Below are 11,437 nucleotides of genomic sequence, written 5' to 3' on the forward strand. Positions count from 1 at the left end.
TTTGAGAAACATCCAGGTTTGCTTGTTCGTTTGGCTGTTTTGTTTCCCAGATGAAATTTGGTCCAGTAAGACGCCTGTCGTTTTTTGCAGCAAGAAATGAATCGTGTTCATAGTTTTTTATTACGATTCTTCTAAGTAGCTTGGAGGATCGGATCCTTTAGGTCCTCCATGCATTAACTGGGGAGGGAGGGAGCGAGAAGAGGGGGAGAAAAATGGGACAAATTATAACCTTCTCCTATTTGGGCCTGATAAAAAAGGGTTAAGTGAAGCAGTACAATGCTGCAAGCCTTGTCAGGATTGTACTATTTTTTCTAGTGCATAAGGAGAAGGGAGAGGAGGATTCAACAGAAAGGGGAAATTTCAAACAAGAGGGGGATCTGAACCAAATTCTCCGAGGCTAATGATGAAGTGGGAGACCAGGAGATGCTACTGCCCAGCCATAGGTAGAAATCTCTGCCTGGGAAACTAAGAGCTATGGGTTATATTCTGCTTGACTCCCCTACCTGGTTCTGTAATCCTGGCTCAGAGGAGAGAAGCCAGCGGCTGTCTGCAGCTAAAGGAAGGAGGTTAGAGATTCTCTCTTTGAGAGGGAAAATGGTTGGTTGGACTTCTCCGCAATAAGAAACACCATCCTCCCAAGAAATGTCCTGGCCATCTGTGACTGTCTAGTTTGGCTAAGTGAGATGGAAGAAGTTGATGGCACAATGTTGTGCCAGGATCTTGAGTGTGAAAGTCTCAGGGAGAATTTCTGGCTGCAGAAGTTGAACTCACTCGGGGTTTTCTGCAGGCTGCTGGGAAAGTGGAGCTCAGGGAAAGCCGCTGAGCGCCTTCCCCAGCTGTCCCCTACTGCCTCCGCGGAGCTGTTAGTGCGCTGGAGCCAGCCAGCCAACTGATCGTAGGTTGGATCCCAAGGCAACTCGTGTGTGCAGAATGAACTTGTGCGCCAGCTTGACTTGGACCCTGGCGCTTGGCGGCTGAGCATGGCAGGGAGCATCATCTGCTGTTTGCCTTGCTGAGGAGGAAGAAGAGCAAGATCATATTGCAGGGCTGTGTCTGTGATCCCCCGGTACCAGCGCCCATGTGCGGGGTGGCTTTTGCCCTGTGCTGCAAGCAGTGCGCTCGAGAGATGCGACTCTTTTTTCACATCGCCACGGGTGGTCTCTCCCCCTCTCTCTTGTTGCGGTGCAGGTTAGTGAGGAATCATAAAACAGCTTGCTGAAGAAAGGGGGTTGCCTCTAGAAGCTGGGTTTTTGCAGATGCTGGGTTAAAGCACCCATTGGCTTTCTACCTTACCACTGTTTTTTCCAGGAGCTGCCACACCTCCTGAGGACACTGGGGACATCAGCTTTTTGCTGAGCTTAGCATCTTTCCACCGTCGTACAGAAAGCTTCAGACAGACGCTCATCCACCCTGAAGTAAAGAGCTGCAACAGCCACCAAGAGGCTTTTCTTCCTCTCTCAATTCAGTCCAGCCCCATTTCCAGACCTGGCTTCCACAGTCTGGAGAGCTACCCCTTTTCCCCGCTTTTCCGATGATGACTCACCATTATTTTTAACTCTGAAGAGAGGAAGTTATGGGGACCTTGGAAGCCTGTATTTCTCTCTAGGATTTCCCCAGAGTCAGATAATCTGTGTTACTAAGAGACACTGAGATCTGCTTCTCCAGGTAATGTGATTTGTTTTCTGTGCGCAATGGTCGTTTGCAGAGAATGAGATGAGAGGAGTCAAAACTCAGATCTTGAGCAGGGGAATGCAGTAGTCAATTTGCCAGCTAGCACAGGTGTTTGCAAATTAACTTAGCCACTAACCCCCTGGCTAGCTCTAAAGCCTGAAGTGGAAATGTGTATATGCTGCAGCATTTGGGCTTGCCATTTGATTTCCAGGGCAAAAAAAAATTGTGAATGTGTTTAACTTTAGATTGGAGGCATTAGTGTGTTCCTTGATGGCAACACTGGATTGCCTTGTATTGCATGGTTAACTGTTAACCCTTCCTTGCATGGACAGAATTTATTTTGCCTTGCATTTGCTTCCCGTTGGCATAAGAGTTTATTTTTTTTAAATAGAAAAGCAGCTTTTTCTTGAAGGGTTTTTTCCCCCCCATTCTTTTCTTTCTCACAAGTTGCCAAAAAAAAAAAGGAAAGTTCTGTTTTGCCAATGCAAATGTTTTCCGTCGTGTTTTGAAGGGATATAGATTTTCTCAAGTGCTTTTTTTCTTTTTTCTCAGCACTGGATCTCGAGGTGGGTTTTCCAACTCTGCACAAAGAGGCTAAACTAAAATCAGAAGGCAATGAGGTGTGTTCTAACAAAGGCGACCTTTAATACGCGCAACTTTATTCCATCTCTCTCTCTTTCTCAGCAGGGTCATTTTTTTTTTTTTTTCTGTTTTGATCATCCCTTCGCCTGTTCATGAACCACTTCCAAACCTACGTACCTGTCCTTCCACAGGATAGTAGCTTTTCCCTGAACCCGAATCTACCACCGGGCAATTGGAAGAGTTTAGATTAAAGATTCCTCGTAAACCTAAATATGACAGTTGCTACTGGAGACCCCACGGATGAAGCGGCAGCTTTGCCCGGTCACCCTCAGGACACGTATAACCCCGAGACCGATCATGAGTGCTGTGAGAGGGTGGTCATTAACATCTCGGGGCTACGGTTTGAAACGCAACTCAAGACACTCGCTCAGTTCCCAGAGACCTTGCTGGGGGACCCTAAAAAGAGAATGAGATATTTTGACCCTCTCCGGAATGAGTATTTCTTTGACCGAAACAGACCCAGCTTTGATGCTATTTTGTACTACTACCAGTCCGGTGGCAGGCTAAGAAGGCCTGTTAATGTGCCCTTAGACATCTTCTCTGAAGAGATCCGGTTTTACGAACTCGGGGAAGAAGCTATGGAGATGTTCCGGGAGGACGAAGGCTACATTAAAGAAGAAGAGAGGCCTCTTCCTGAGAATGAGTTTCAGAGACAAGTATGGCTGCTCTTTGAGTATCCTGAAAGTTCAGGACCTGCCAGGATTATCGCTATTGTCTCCGTCATGGTGATTTTAATTTCTATCGTGAGCTTTTGCCTGGAGACACTTCCCGTTTTTCGGGATGAGAATGAAGAAATGCATGGCAGCGGGGTGAGCCATCATTCCTCCTACAACAGCACCAGCAACCAGCAATCCACCTCATTCACAGACCCCTTCTTTATAGTAGAGACACTTTGCATCATTTGGTTCTCCTTCGAGTTTTTGGTGAGGTTTTTTGCCTGTCCCAGCAAGGCTGGTTTTTTTACCAACATCATGAACATTATTGACATTGTAGCCATTATTCCCTACTTCATCACCCTGGGGACGGAACTGGCTGAGAAACCAGAGGATGGCCAGCAAGGCCAACAGGCAATGTCTCTGGCCATCCTTCGAGTTATCCGCTTGGTGAGGGTCTTCAGGATCTTCAAGCTGTCCCGGCACTCCAAGGGGCTGCAGATCCTGGGGCAGACCCTCAAGGCCAGTATGAGGGAGCTGGGCCTCTTGATATTTTTCCTTTTCATTGGTGTCATCCTATTCTCCAGCGCTGTCTACTTTGCAGAGGCTGATGAGAGCGCATCTCAGTTCCCCAGCATCCCAGATGCATTCTGGTGGGCAGTGGTTTCCATGACAACAGTTGGCTATGGAGACATGGTCCCCACGACCATCGGTGGTAAAATAGTGGGCTCCTTGTGTGCCATTGCAGGTGTACTAACGATTGCCTTACCAGTGCCGGTCATAGTGTCCAACTTCAACTACTTCTACCACCGTGAGACCGAGGGAGAGGAGCAAGCACAATACTTGCAAGTAACCAGCTGCCCAAAGATCCCTTCTTCCCCTGACCTAAAGAAAAGCAGAAGTGCCTCCACAATTAGTAAGTCGGATTATATGGAGATTCAGGAAGGTGTAAACAATAGCAATGAAGATTTTAGAGAGGAGAACTTGAAAACAGCCAATTGCACCCTAGCTAACACAAACTATGTTAATATCACCAAAATGTTAACCGATGTCTAGTCCAGAAAACCTATTAACATATTTAAAGCTGAAGTGGAACAATTGCAGATCTTGCATAATACCCTGCATTGTAGTTAATACAGTATGTTCTACAGTGTGTATTTGGTTCTGCATGGGAAGCAATAGTTGTGTAAGTGACTTTCTACCATTTTATTTATACGCCGAATAAGCTTTCATGCAACAATTGTTTTTGTCCATCACAGGCTTATGGGTTTCCAAAGATACGAAGCATCTAAGCATTTAGAGCAAAGTTATATCATTGCAATACCAGGGATATTGAACAAAAAGTTATTCCAGGAACCTCATGTAAACAGCAGCACTAAGAAATGTCAAGCAGACATGTAACATTTCGTTGCACTCAACACGTTCAAAAATATATCCCACAGAAATAGTATGTGTCTCGCTTCCAAGCTTATGGAATTATATGAAAGGTCGTGCATAATTTAATTAAAGGGCCATACCTCCATGTGTCCAAATTACTTTAAGGTTCAGATTTCTGACTCAGAATTGCCAAGCAAGAGCACATCGTGCAGGCTCGGGTTTCATAACTGAAAATGCTGCATGCTGCAATGGTTTCATCCACTGCAGTATATCGGTGTGAGACCCAAGGGAGGGACAATTAATATGACAGAGACCTCATTTTTAAGTCTTAAAATTTCTATTCCAGTCATAGGGAGGGACACATCAATAAATCAAAAGCCTGGATTTTATTTATTTATTTAGAGGACTCTTCCATTGTCACTGGTTCCAGGGTCACCAAAGACACATCCATTGACACTTTTGAAATGAGTTGAAAAAGCATCGTTTTTTTAAATAAAACTGGAGCAAGTATGCTGTGGCCTATAATATATTTATACTGCAGTGAAAATTAATCAGTAATACAGTACAGCTGCATGGATATTTGTTGCATGAATCTTAATATTTAATACACACAAAAATATATATTTTCTTAGTAGACGATACAGTATTCATGTTTATAGTGTTTATAGATTCTCCAGCGGTTTGAAGGAGATGTGTGGGAAAACAAAGGCTGGATCAGAGAAAGGCATGTGCTGGCTATAATCCGATGGATAAGCCAGGCAAAGGCGCTGTGTGCTCACAGTGCTTACAGCCACGAGTGCAGAATAGTGCAAACGAAGGAAGGTGACCTGAAAGTGAGACACCTGTGCTCATCCTGTGGGGTCCAACTTGTAATTAATCTTAGCATCATGAGCAAAATTCAAGAGCTACCCAGAGACGGTACAAAGGTGAAGGATTTTCTGACACTATTGTTCAGCACCCGTAAGCTTTATTGTATATTATCATATTGTATATGTAGAGAGAGGTTGAGCCACATCCTCAGCTGGTGTGAATCTGTAGCACTTCAGAACAACACCAGTTTACGCTATTTGGGGATTTGGCCTTGCGTGTGCAATATTCATGTGATGCGAATCTGGACTTTGGCTAAGTTTATGCAATGTAATACCAATACAAGGAAATGTATGGGGGAGATCTACCGTTGGTGTAAGCTGGCTGAAATGGAGCTAGACTAATTTACCCCAGCAGAGGAGGTGATTTTTGTGTGACTGCAGTGCTGGGTTTAAGTGTTAAGTTTTGTCATGGAAAGCTATTGCCCTGTGATTGACCTCTGTTACAATGCAGATGCCAGACAACCTGCTGCTTTGGGGCATGAAAATTCAACCCTTGCCCTTGCTTACGTCTGCTGAACTCAGTTCGCTCATACAGGTATCACTGAAGGCAGGTTCAAGCCTCAGGTCCTCTAAGGGCCCTTCGTTGTCAGTCAGCGGGGCAGAAGTTTTTCACGACCCCAAATCTTCATATTACTTCTACCATTTACAAATGCATCCTTGCCCTAACTGTGCTGCAGCCTCAGGCAGCCTCTTCGGAGCCTTTCTGCGGCCACGTCTACACTGCAATCTGAGGTTTGATTGCAGCATAGGTGGGCATACTGGAGCTGGCTTTAATGTAGCGAACACAGGTAGCAATCTCAGTGAACCAGTGCACACAGGGATGTCAATGCTGGCTAGCCACCCAAGTAAGAAGCCAAGGTGCTGGACTCCTTTGAACTGTTTACAGCAGAGCCCAGGTCACTCCTAGTATTATGTCTACAGCTGCAATCCAGAAGTGTGATCATGAGCTAGCTCAGCACTGGTCAGCTTGGGTCTCGATAGCATTTTAGCCATGGCATCATGAGCTTCAGCATGTCTGCACAGGCACCCCTGAGTAGGTATTCAGTGCCTGTGATGTCTATGCTGCTACAACTACACTGTCACTGAAAGCCCTGCTAGCAAGTTTAAAGCTAGTGTCGGTATGTCCACACTGCAATTACATCTCTGGATTTTAGCACAGACACCCTGTGACTTTACTGCTATTGGTGCCGGAGCTAGCAAGATTAATCTATGCAAGCCACAATCACATCTTTGATTGTACTGCGGATGTACCTCACATTGTTTTATTTCCACGGGAATGCTGCCCACTCAGCCCAAAGCAGAGCTGTTTTGCTTAGGGTCAGATTTTTTTAACCCCAACTAAATAGAAAACTTCCTTTGAACTTGATGTGACTTTTCCCTGAGTGAGGGCCACAGGTGAGCTATATTTGGGTGCAGAGATTTCATTTCCCCAGTCAGCTCACAGGCCTGGCCTGGAGTACATGTTTTATACTAACCTTCTGCCTCCGAGTGAATGTAGGGCTTGATCTTCAGACTGGCCTAGTGAGTCCTCAAACTGGACCAAATCCTGAAGTCTGTACTCTGTCTTTACTTTCCCACAGCCTCCTCTTCCCCAGGGATTTTCAATGGGAATTTCTCCCGGGTAATGACTGCAGGATTTGTATCATTCCCTTTCCAGTCTCAGGCTTATTCAGGAATAGTTGGGGCGCCAACAGTTACCCCCCAAGAATGTTTCAAATGAATATTTGTTTCCCTTTGCCACATATCCCTCCTTATTGATTTCTGTTTTTCAATAGCTGCAAGGTCCAGGAGCAGAGCTGACAGGCTGAACAGCAGCAGGAGAGAAGGGAAATGCTTCTCCATTGATTAAACTCTTGGAAAGGTCTCTGAGAGAGAGCTGTGCAATGAGATCTCAAGCAGCTAGTTGGTCATCTGTCTTCTGAGACCAACAACTGTTGAATAGATACAGGAACGCTAGTGCCAAATTTGTTTTGGGGCCCAGTCCAGCAAAGTACTGCGTAAGTGTTTAAAAAGAAGCACGCACTTAAGCAGTATGCTGAGTTGAAGGCTTAGGGCTACATCTTATTTCCCATTGATGTACCTAGATGGGACACAGCTGTGTAAGTGCCCCAGACTGCAGGTGCATGGCTATGCACCTATATTTAGGTGCATAAAGGGGAATACGATTCAGCCTTTAGACGCCCATTGACTTCAGTACAGGATCAGGCTCTTTGGCCTGATACAAAGCCAAGAGTATATTGAGGAAATTCCTGGCATTTGTTGTGTTTATAGATTGCCATGGCTGATGGGATTTATTTTGACACCTGCAAGTGCAAAAAAAGGGTGCTACCCCGTTGGTCCACCTGCTGTACCTGTGGCAGGCTAGGGTGTTACATCCTGTGGTTGCGTCAGGATTGACGGTGTCATTTTCCTAAGAGGTTAGACGATGGATAGGGAAGATCCTGCCTTAGGCAGGGGGCTGGAGTTGATGACCTTTGGAGATCCCTTCAAGCCCTACTTTTTTTCCCCTATGATTTCTGTGATTCCTACCCTGTTCTACAGTAGTGGATCAAAATACTGCCAGGGGCCTGACTCACCTCCTCTGAGCCAAATGGATTTGTTCCTTATTTGTAGCTGTGCAAATGAGGATAGATTGAATCAGCCCCAGTAGCAGTGGTACTACAGGGCTTTGTGCATCTATCACACGGGCCCCCAACCCTTGTAAGGTGTAGATGCTGTCAACTGTAATGCATTTCAGTGGCACAGCGGGGTGCTGAGTGCCGTGTGGCCCTGGGCACCAGCACTGCATTGGATGCATTTATTTTGCTGAGGGATCCTTCTCCTTCACTGGTGCAGTTATGGGAAAGCATTTTTCCCTCTGTCTTCTTATTTGCACCGAAAGATTTTATTTTTTTTTTTACTTCTAAAATGCAATGAAAGAAAATCAAAAGCAATAAAAACTTTATTCAGGACAATGCTGTAGTATTGTATAGTAATGGTCCCAAACCAGCATCATTTGCACCTCTGTCAGAACTCCCAGTGAAGCCAGCATGCAGAGTATTCACAATAGGGCATAAAGGTGCACTGGAAATTCACCCTAGCTGGCTGTTCTCTAACTCCTTTGCGTAGACAAGTCTCAAAGCATCTTTGGCTCTCTTTACTATAGGACATTGGCACCTTTTGACCTCTGATGCATTTATTCTGGCAATGCCCCTGTGAGGTTTAACTGTTTGCATGGGAAAGGGGGGGAGGGATGGGGTAAGAGCCAGGCTGTTATAGGTATATGTACAGGTGCCTAAAGATGCAGATCAGCATGTAGTGGAATTCTCAAAAGTGCCTGAGTCCTTAACTCACTGATTTCAAAGTAGGTGCCCACTGCATCTTCAGGCACTAAATACCTTTAAAAATCTGGCTCTACATGACTTTCCCGAGGTCCTGAGGATATCTGAAAAACAGTGGGTAACATTTGCAGAAGTGCCTAAATCCCATTGACATTCTGACTCCTAAGTCAGGTAGGTAGTTTTGAAAGTGTTTACCCTGAATATCACGTACAATCCTGCAGGAAGCTGGCAGTGGAACAGGGAAATGAGCTCAGGTCTCAGACACACATTAACTTTCTGACAGTTAAACTGGCTTCACTTTTTAAAGTCAGAGTGTCAGAGCATACACATGTACGTGGAGCAGAGTTGACTTAAAAGCGACACAAGATAATATACCTCTGAGGTATATTATCCTGAATCGCATTAGTTAAGTCAGCTTAGCTCACAAGATGGCTGCCACCAAGTCAAAGGGTTGTATGTGTATATGGTCCGACATGGCTTAATTTAAGCTGACTTAGTTAAGTCACTTTATTGTAAGTCAACTTAGTATTTGTGTATGCACCCCTGAATTCCAGGCAAGTGTCCTAATGATGAACAAGTCACAAGTCACCAAGCTAGACACTAATTTCAGGCACCACGATTTTAGGATGCCCATTTTCAGTGCGTTCCCTTTCAGTGTGTTCTTACAGTCCTTATTCAGGTGGAGCTTGCACCGATGTGGAAAAAGTGCTGTATGGATGAATTTCATCCTTGTGTTGAAGACCAGTGCAGAGTCTTTCCCATTACTTTTCGGGGGGCTTAAGTGGAACTTAAAAGATCTTGTGCTGGACCTTTTTATAAAAAATGAATTTGAACCTATGCGAGTAGAAACTAGGAACCACTTTTTAAATTTTTTTTTTTTTTTTTTTTTTGCCTGAGTCAAACCTGCAGGCTTTGGTCTAGGAGGGGGGCTATTGAAAGCCACAATGTTTTGGGCCATTACTGTAGAATGCTGAACTGTAATGTGTAAGGGGCATCCCCAACGAATGTACGCGGCTGTCCTTACATGCAGGTGCACCTATCAATGTCCATCTTTTCCTACAGACAAATGACCCGTTTGGGATAAAACGCTCATTTGTCCAAACCTTCAACCAACAAAAATCCTGAACCGTGCTTCCTACCAAACACTGTAACTTTCAGAAAAGTTGGGTTAACTTTAAAGTAACTTTCACTGCAACCAGCAGTGATGAATTAATCCTTTCTAATCAGCTGTGGCCAAGACTAAATATATTGCCATCTAGCCCAGAGCACCTTGGGTATGAAAAATTATATGTGGCTTGTGATCTGCTCTGGGGAGACCAACATAGGCAATGGCACAATTTGGAAAAGCAGCCAAATGCCAGAGATAGACGAGCATGCACAATGGGACAGGGTGTTCAGAGAATGCTCGCAGTTTTTAGTGGATTCACTGGGAACAGTGTCTTTATGATCACAAGGGCTGCTGTGATCTAATAGGCTATAATAAACTACAGCAAGCAGGAGGAATCAAATTTACCTTAGCCTTGAGTAGAGGACATTTCTATTAACTTGTGTGTGGCTTGTGCTTACAGGCCAGAGCTGTAGGTGCTGTTGGCTTCGGACTCTCTCATGTCACTTGGAACAAGTTGTCAGAAACGATTTTGGCAGCCTAATTGAGGCCTGATTTTCAGAGACATCAGACAACCACAGTTCTCCGTGACATCAAATGGAATTGAAAATCAGATCTGAGGTGTCTCAGAGTGGGCATCCTAAAATTGTGGTGGCCAAAATTAGTGTCTAGCTTGGTGACTTGTGACTTGTCCAAAGCCGTAGTGAGAGGCAGCGGCAGAATCAGGATTAGCATGGAGGTCACTTTCTGACACCCAGCCCTAGGTGACATGCTATCTGTTTAATACCTTGAATGACTGGGCACCCATATAGAGCTGAATGTACTGGTCAGTGTTTATCAAATTATTCTAGTTGTCAGGAAAAGGTGCATAGATATAACTGTGGTTACAGGATTTATCAGGGGTACTTCTCTCTGCAGCTCTGTTTTTATGTCTAAGGCCTACACAAATACTAATTTTATGCTATACCAGGAAAAAGATCCCAAGATTGGTTGAGTGTAGCATGTGGGTGTATAAATATGGGCATATTTGTGCATAAATACACAGAAGGAGAGAAAAAGACAGAGGAGGAGGTATTTCAGGAAGGGTCTTGTATTATTACCAGATAATCCTCCTAGGTCACCCATTGAAATTACTGCCAAAATCTTCTAGCCTTTCTGGAGTTTGCAGTACATATAGAGATGGGCCCAGACTGAAAAACTGATCCAGGTCTCAACTGCAAATGGGTGAGATGACGCTCAGGAACCAAACATCCCTCCTTCTCAAAACTGCGAGTGTTTGAATTCCAGTTTTGCAGATGTTCCCTTTCCTTCTCCTTCCTCTTCCCCTCCCACTAAAGCATCAGGAGATCGCTGATCCGGATCCAGAGTCCATGGCTTGGGCCCATTGCTAGTATTTATGCTACTATGCAGGGGAAGTGGAACTATTCCTAAGGGATTTGTTTGTATTTAAGATGCAGTCTTTGTCGGATGTGCTATTTTCTCTCTCTCTCTCTCTCTCTCTTTCTCTCTTTATTACAGTTGTGAGTATCAATCCCATGAAATGTTAATGGCTTACAGGTCCCAGAGCCCTAGAAAGATGGGCTCTTTCCCCCATTCCCCAGATGGAGCAGGACTTATGGCAGACTGTGGAGCAAGGTACTGAAGAGTGTGGAAACAGCACGCACAACTTGAGCTGAGGAGAGGCAATATAAGGGATTATGTCCACCAGGGAAGCCCATGAGCTTCCCCACTCCATGCCCTCTGCCCTCCCCATCCCCAAAGGTGTGTGGACCATGTAGGGACTCAGTGTAGGACCAAATG

General features: G+C 44.9%; 1 protein-coding gene across 3 annotated transcripts; it reads left to right on the plus strand.

Annotated features, from left to right (window-relative positions):
• Window positions 1-627: 627 nt before the first annotated feature.
• KCNA2 (potassium voltage-gated channel subfamily A member 2) lies at window positions 628-7,783 on the plus strand. 3 transcript variants are annotated; one of them, XM_090026158.1, is made up of 3 exons: window positions 628-1,188; window positions 1,309-1,665; window positions 2,224-7,783. In XM_090026158.1, the coding sequence occupies exon 3, from the start codon at window positions 2,526-2,528 to the stop codon at window positions 4,020-4,022; it is 1,497 nt and encodes a 498-aa protein (XP_089882284.1). In that variant the 5' UTR covers window positions 628-1,188; window positions 1,309-1,665; window positions 2,224-2,525; the 3' UTR covers window positions 4,023-7,783. The 3 variants fall into 3 exon arrangements, with proteins under 3 accessions (XP_089882284.1, XP_089882282.1, XP_089882283.1); XM_090026156.1 differs by having other exon boundaries at window positions 628-1,665; XM_090026157.1 differs by having other exon boundaries at window positions 628-1,665; window positions 2,356-7,783.
• Window positions 7,784-11,437: the final 3,654 nt, after the last annotated feature.

Source organism: Crocodylus siamensis, chromosome 13, assembly GCF_052110815.1.
Source record: "Crocodylus siamensis isolate JL-2025a chromosome 13, ASM5211081v1, whole genome shotgun sequence".
Lineage (NCBI taxonomy): Eukaryota > Metazoa > Chordata > Crocodylia > Crocodylidae > Crocodylus > Crocodylus siamensis.

Bases quoted from the DNA above. Each gene is read 5' to 3' on its own strand.
- KCNA2 (XM_090026156.1), top strand. From the start codon at position 2,526: ATGACAGTTGCTACTGGAGACCCCACGGATGAAGCGGCAGCTTTGCCC.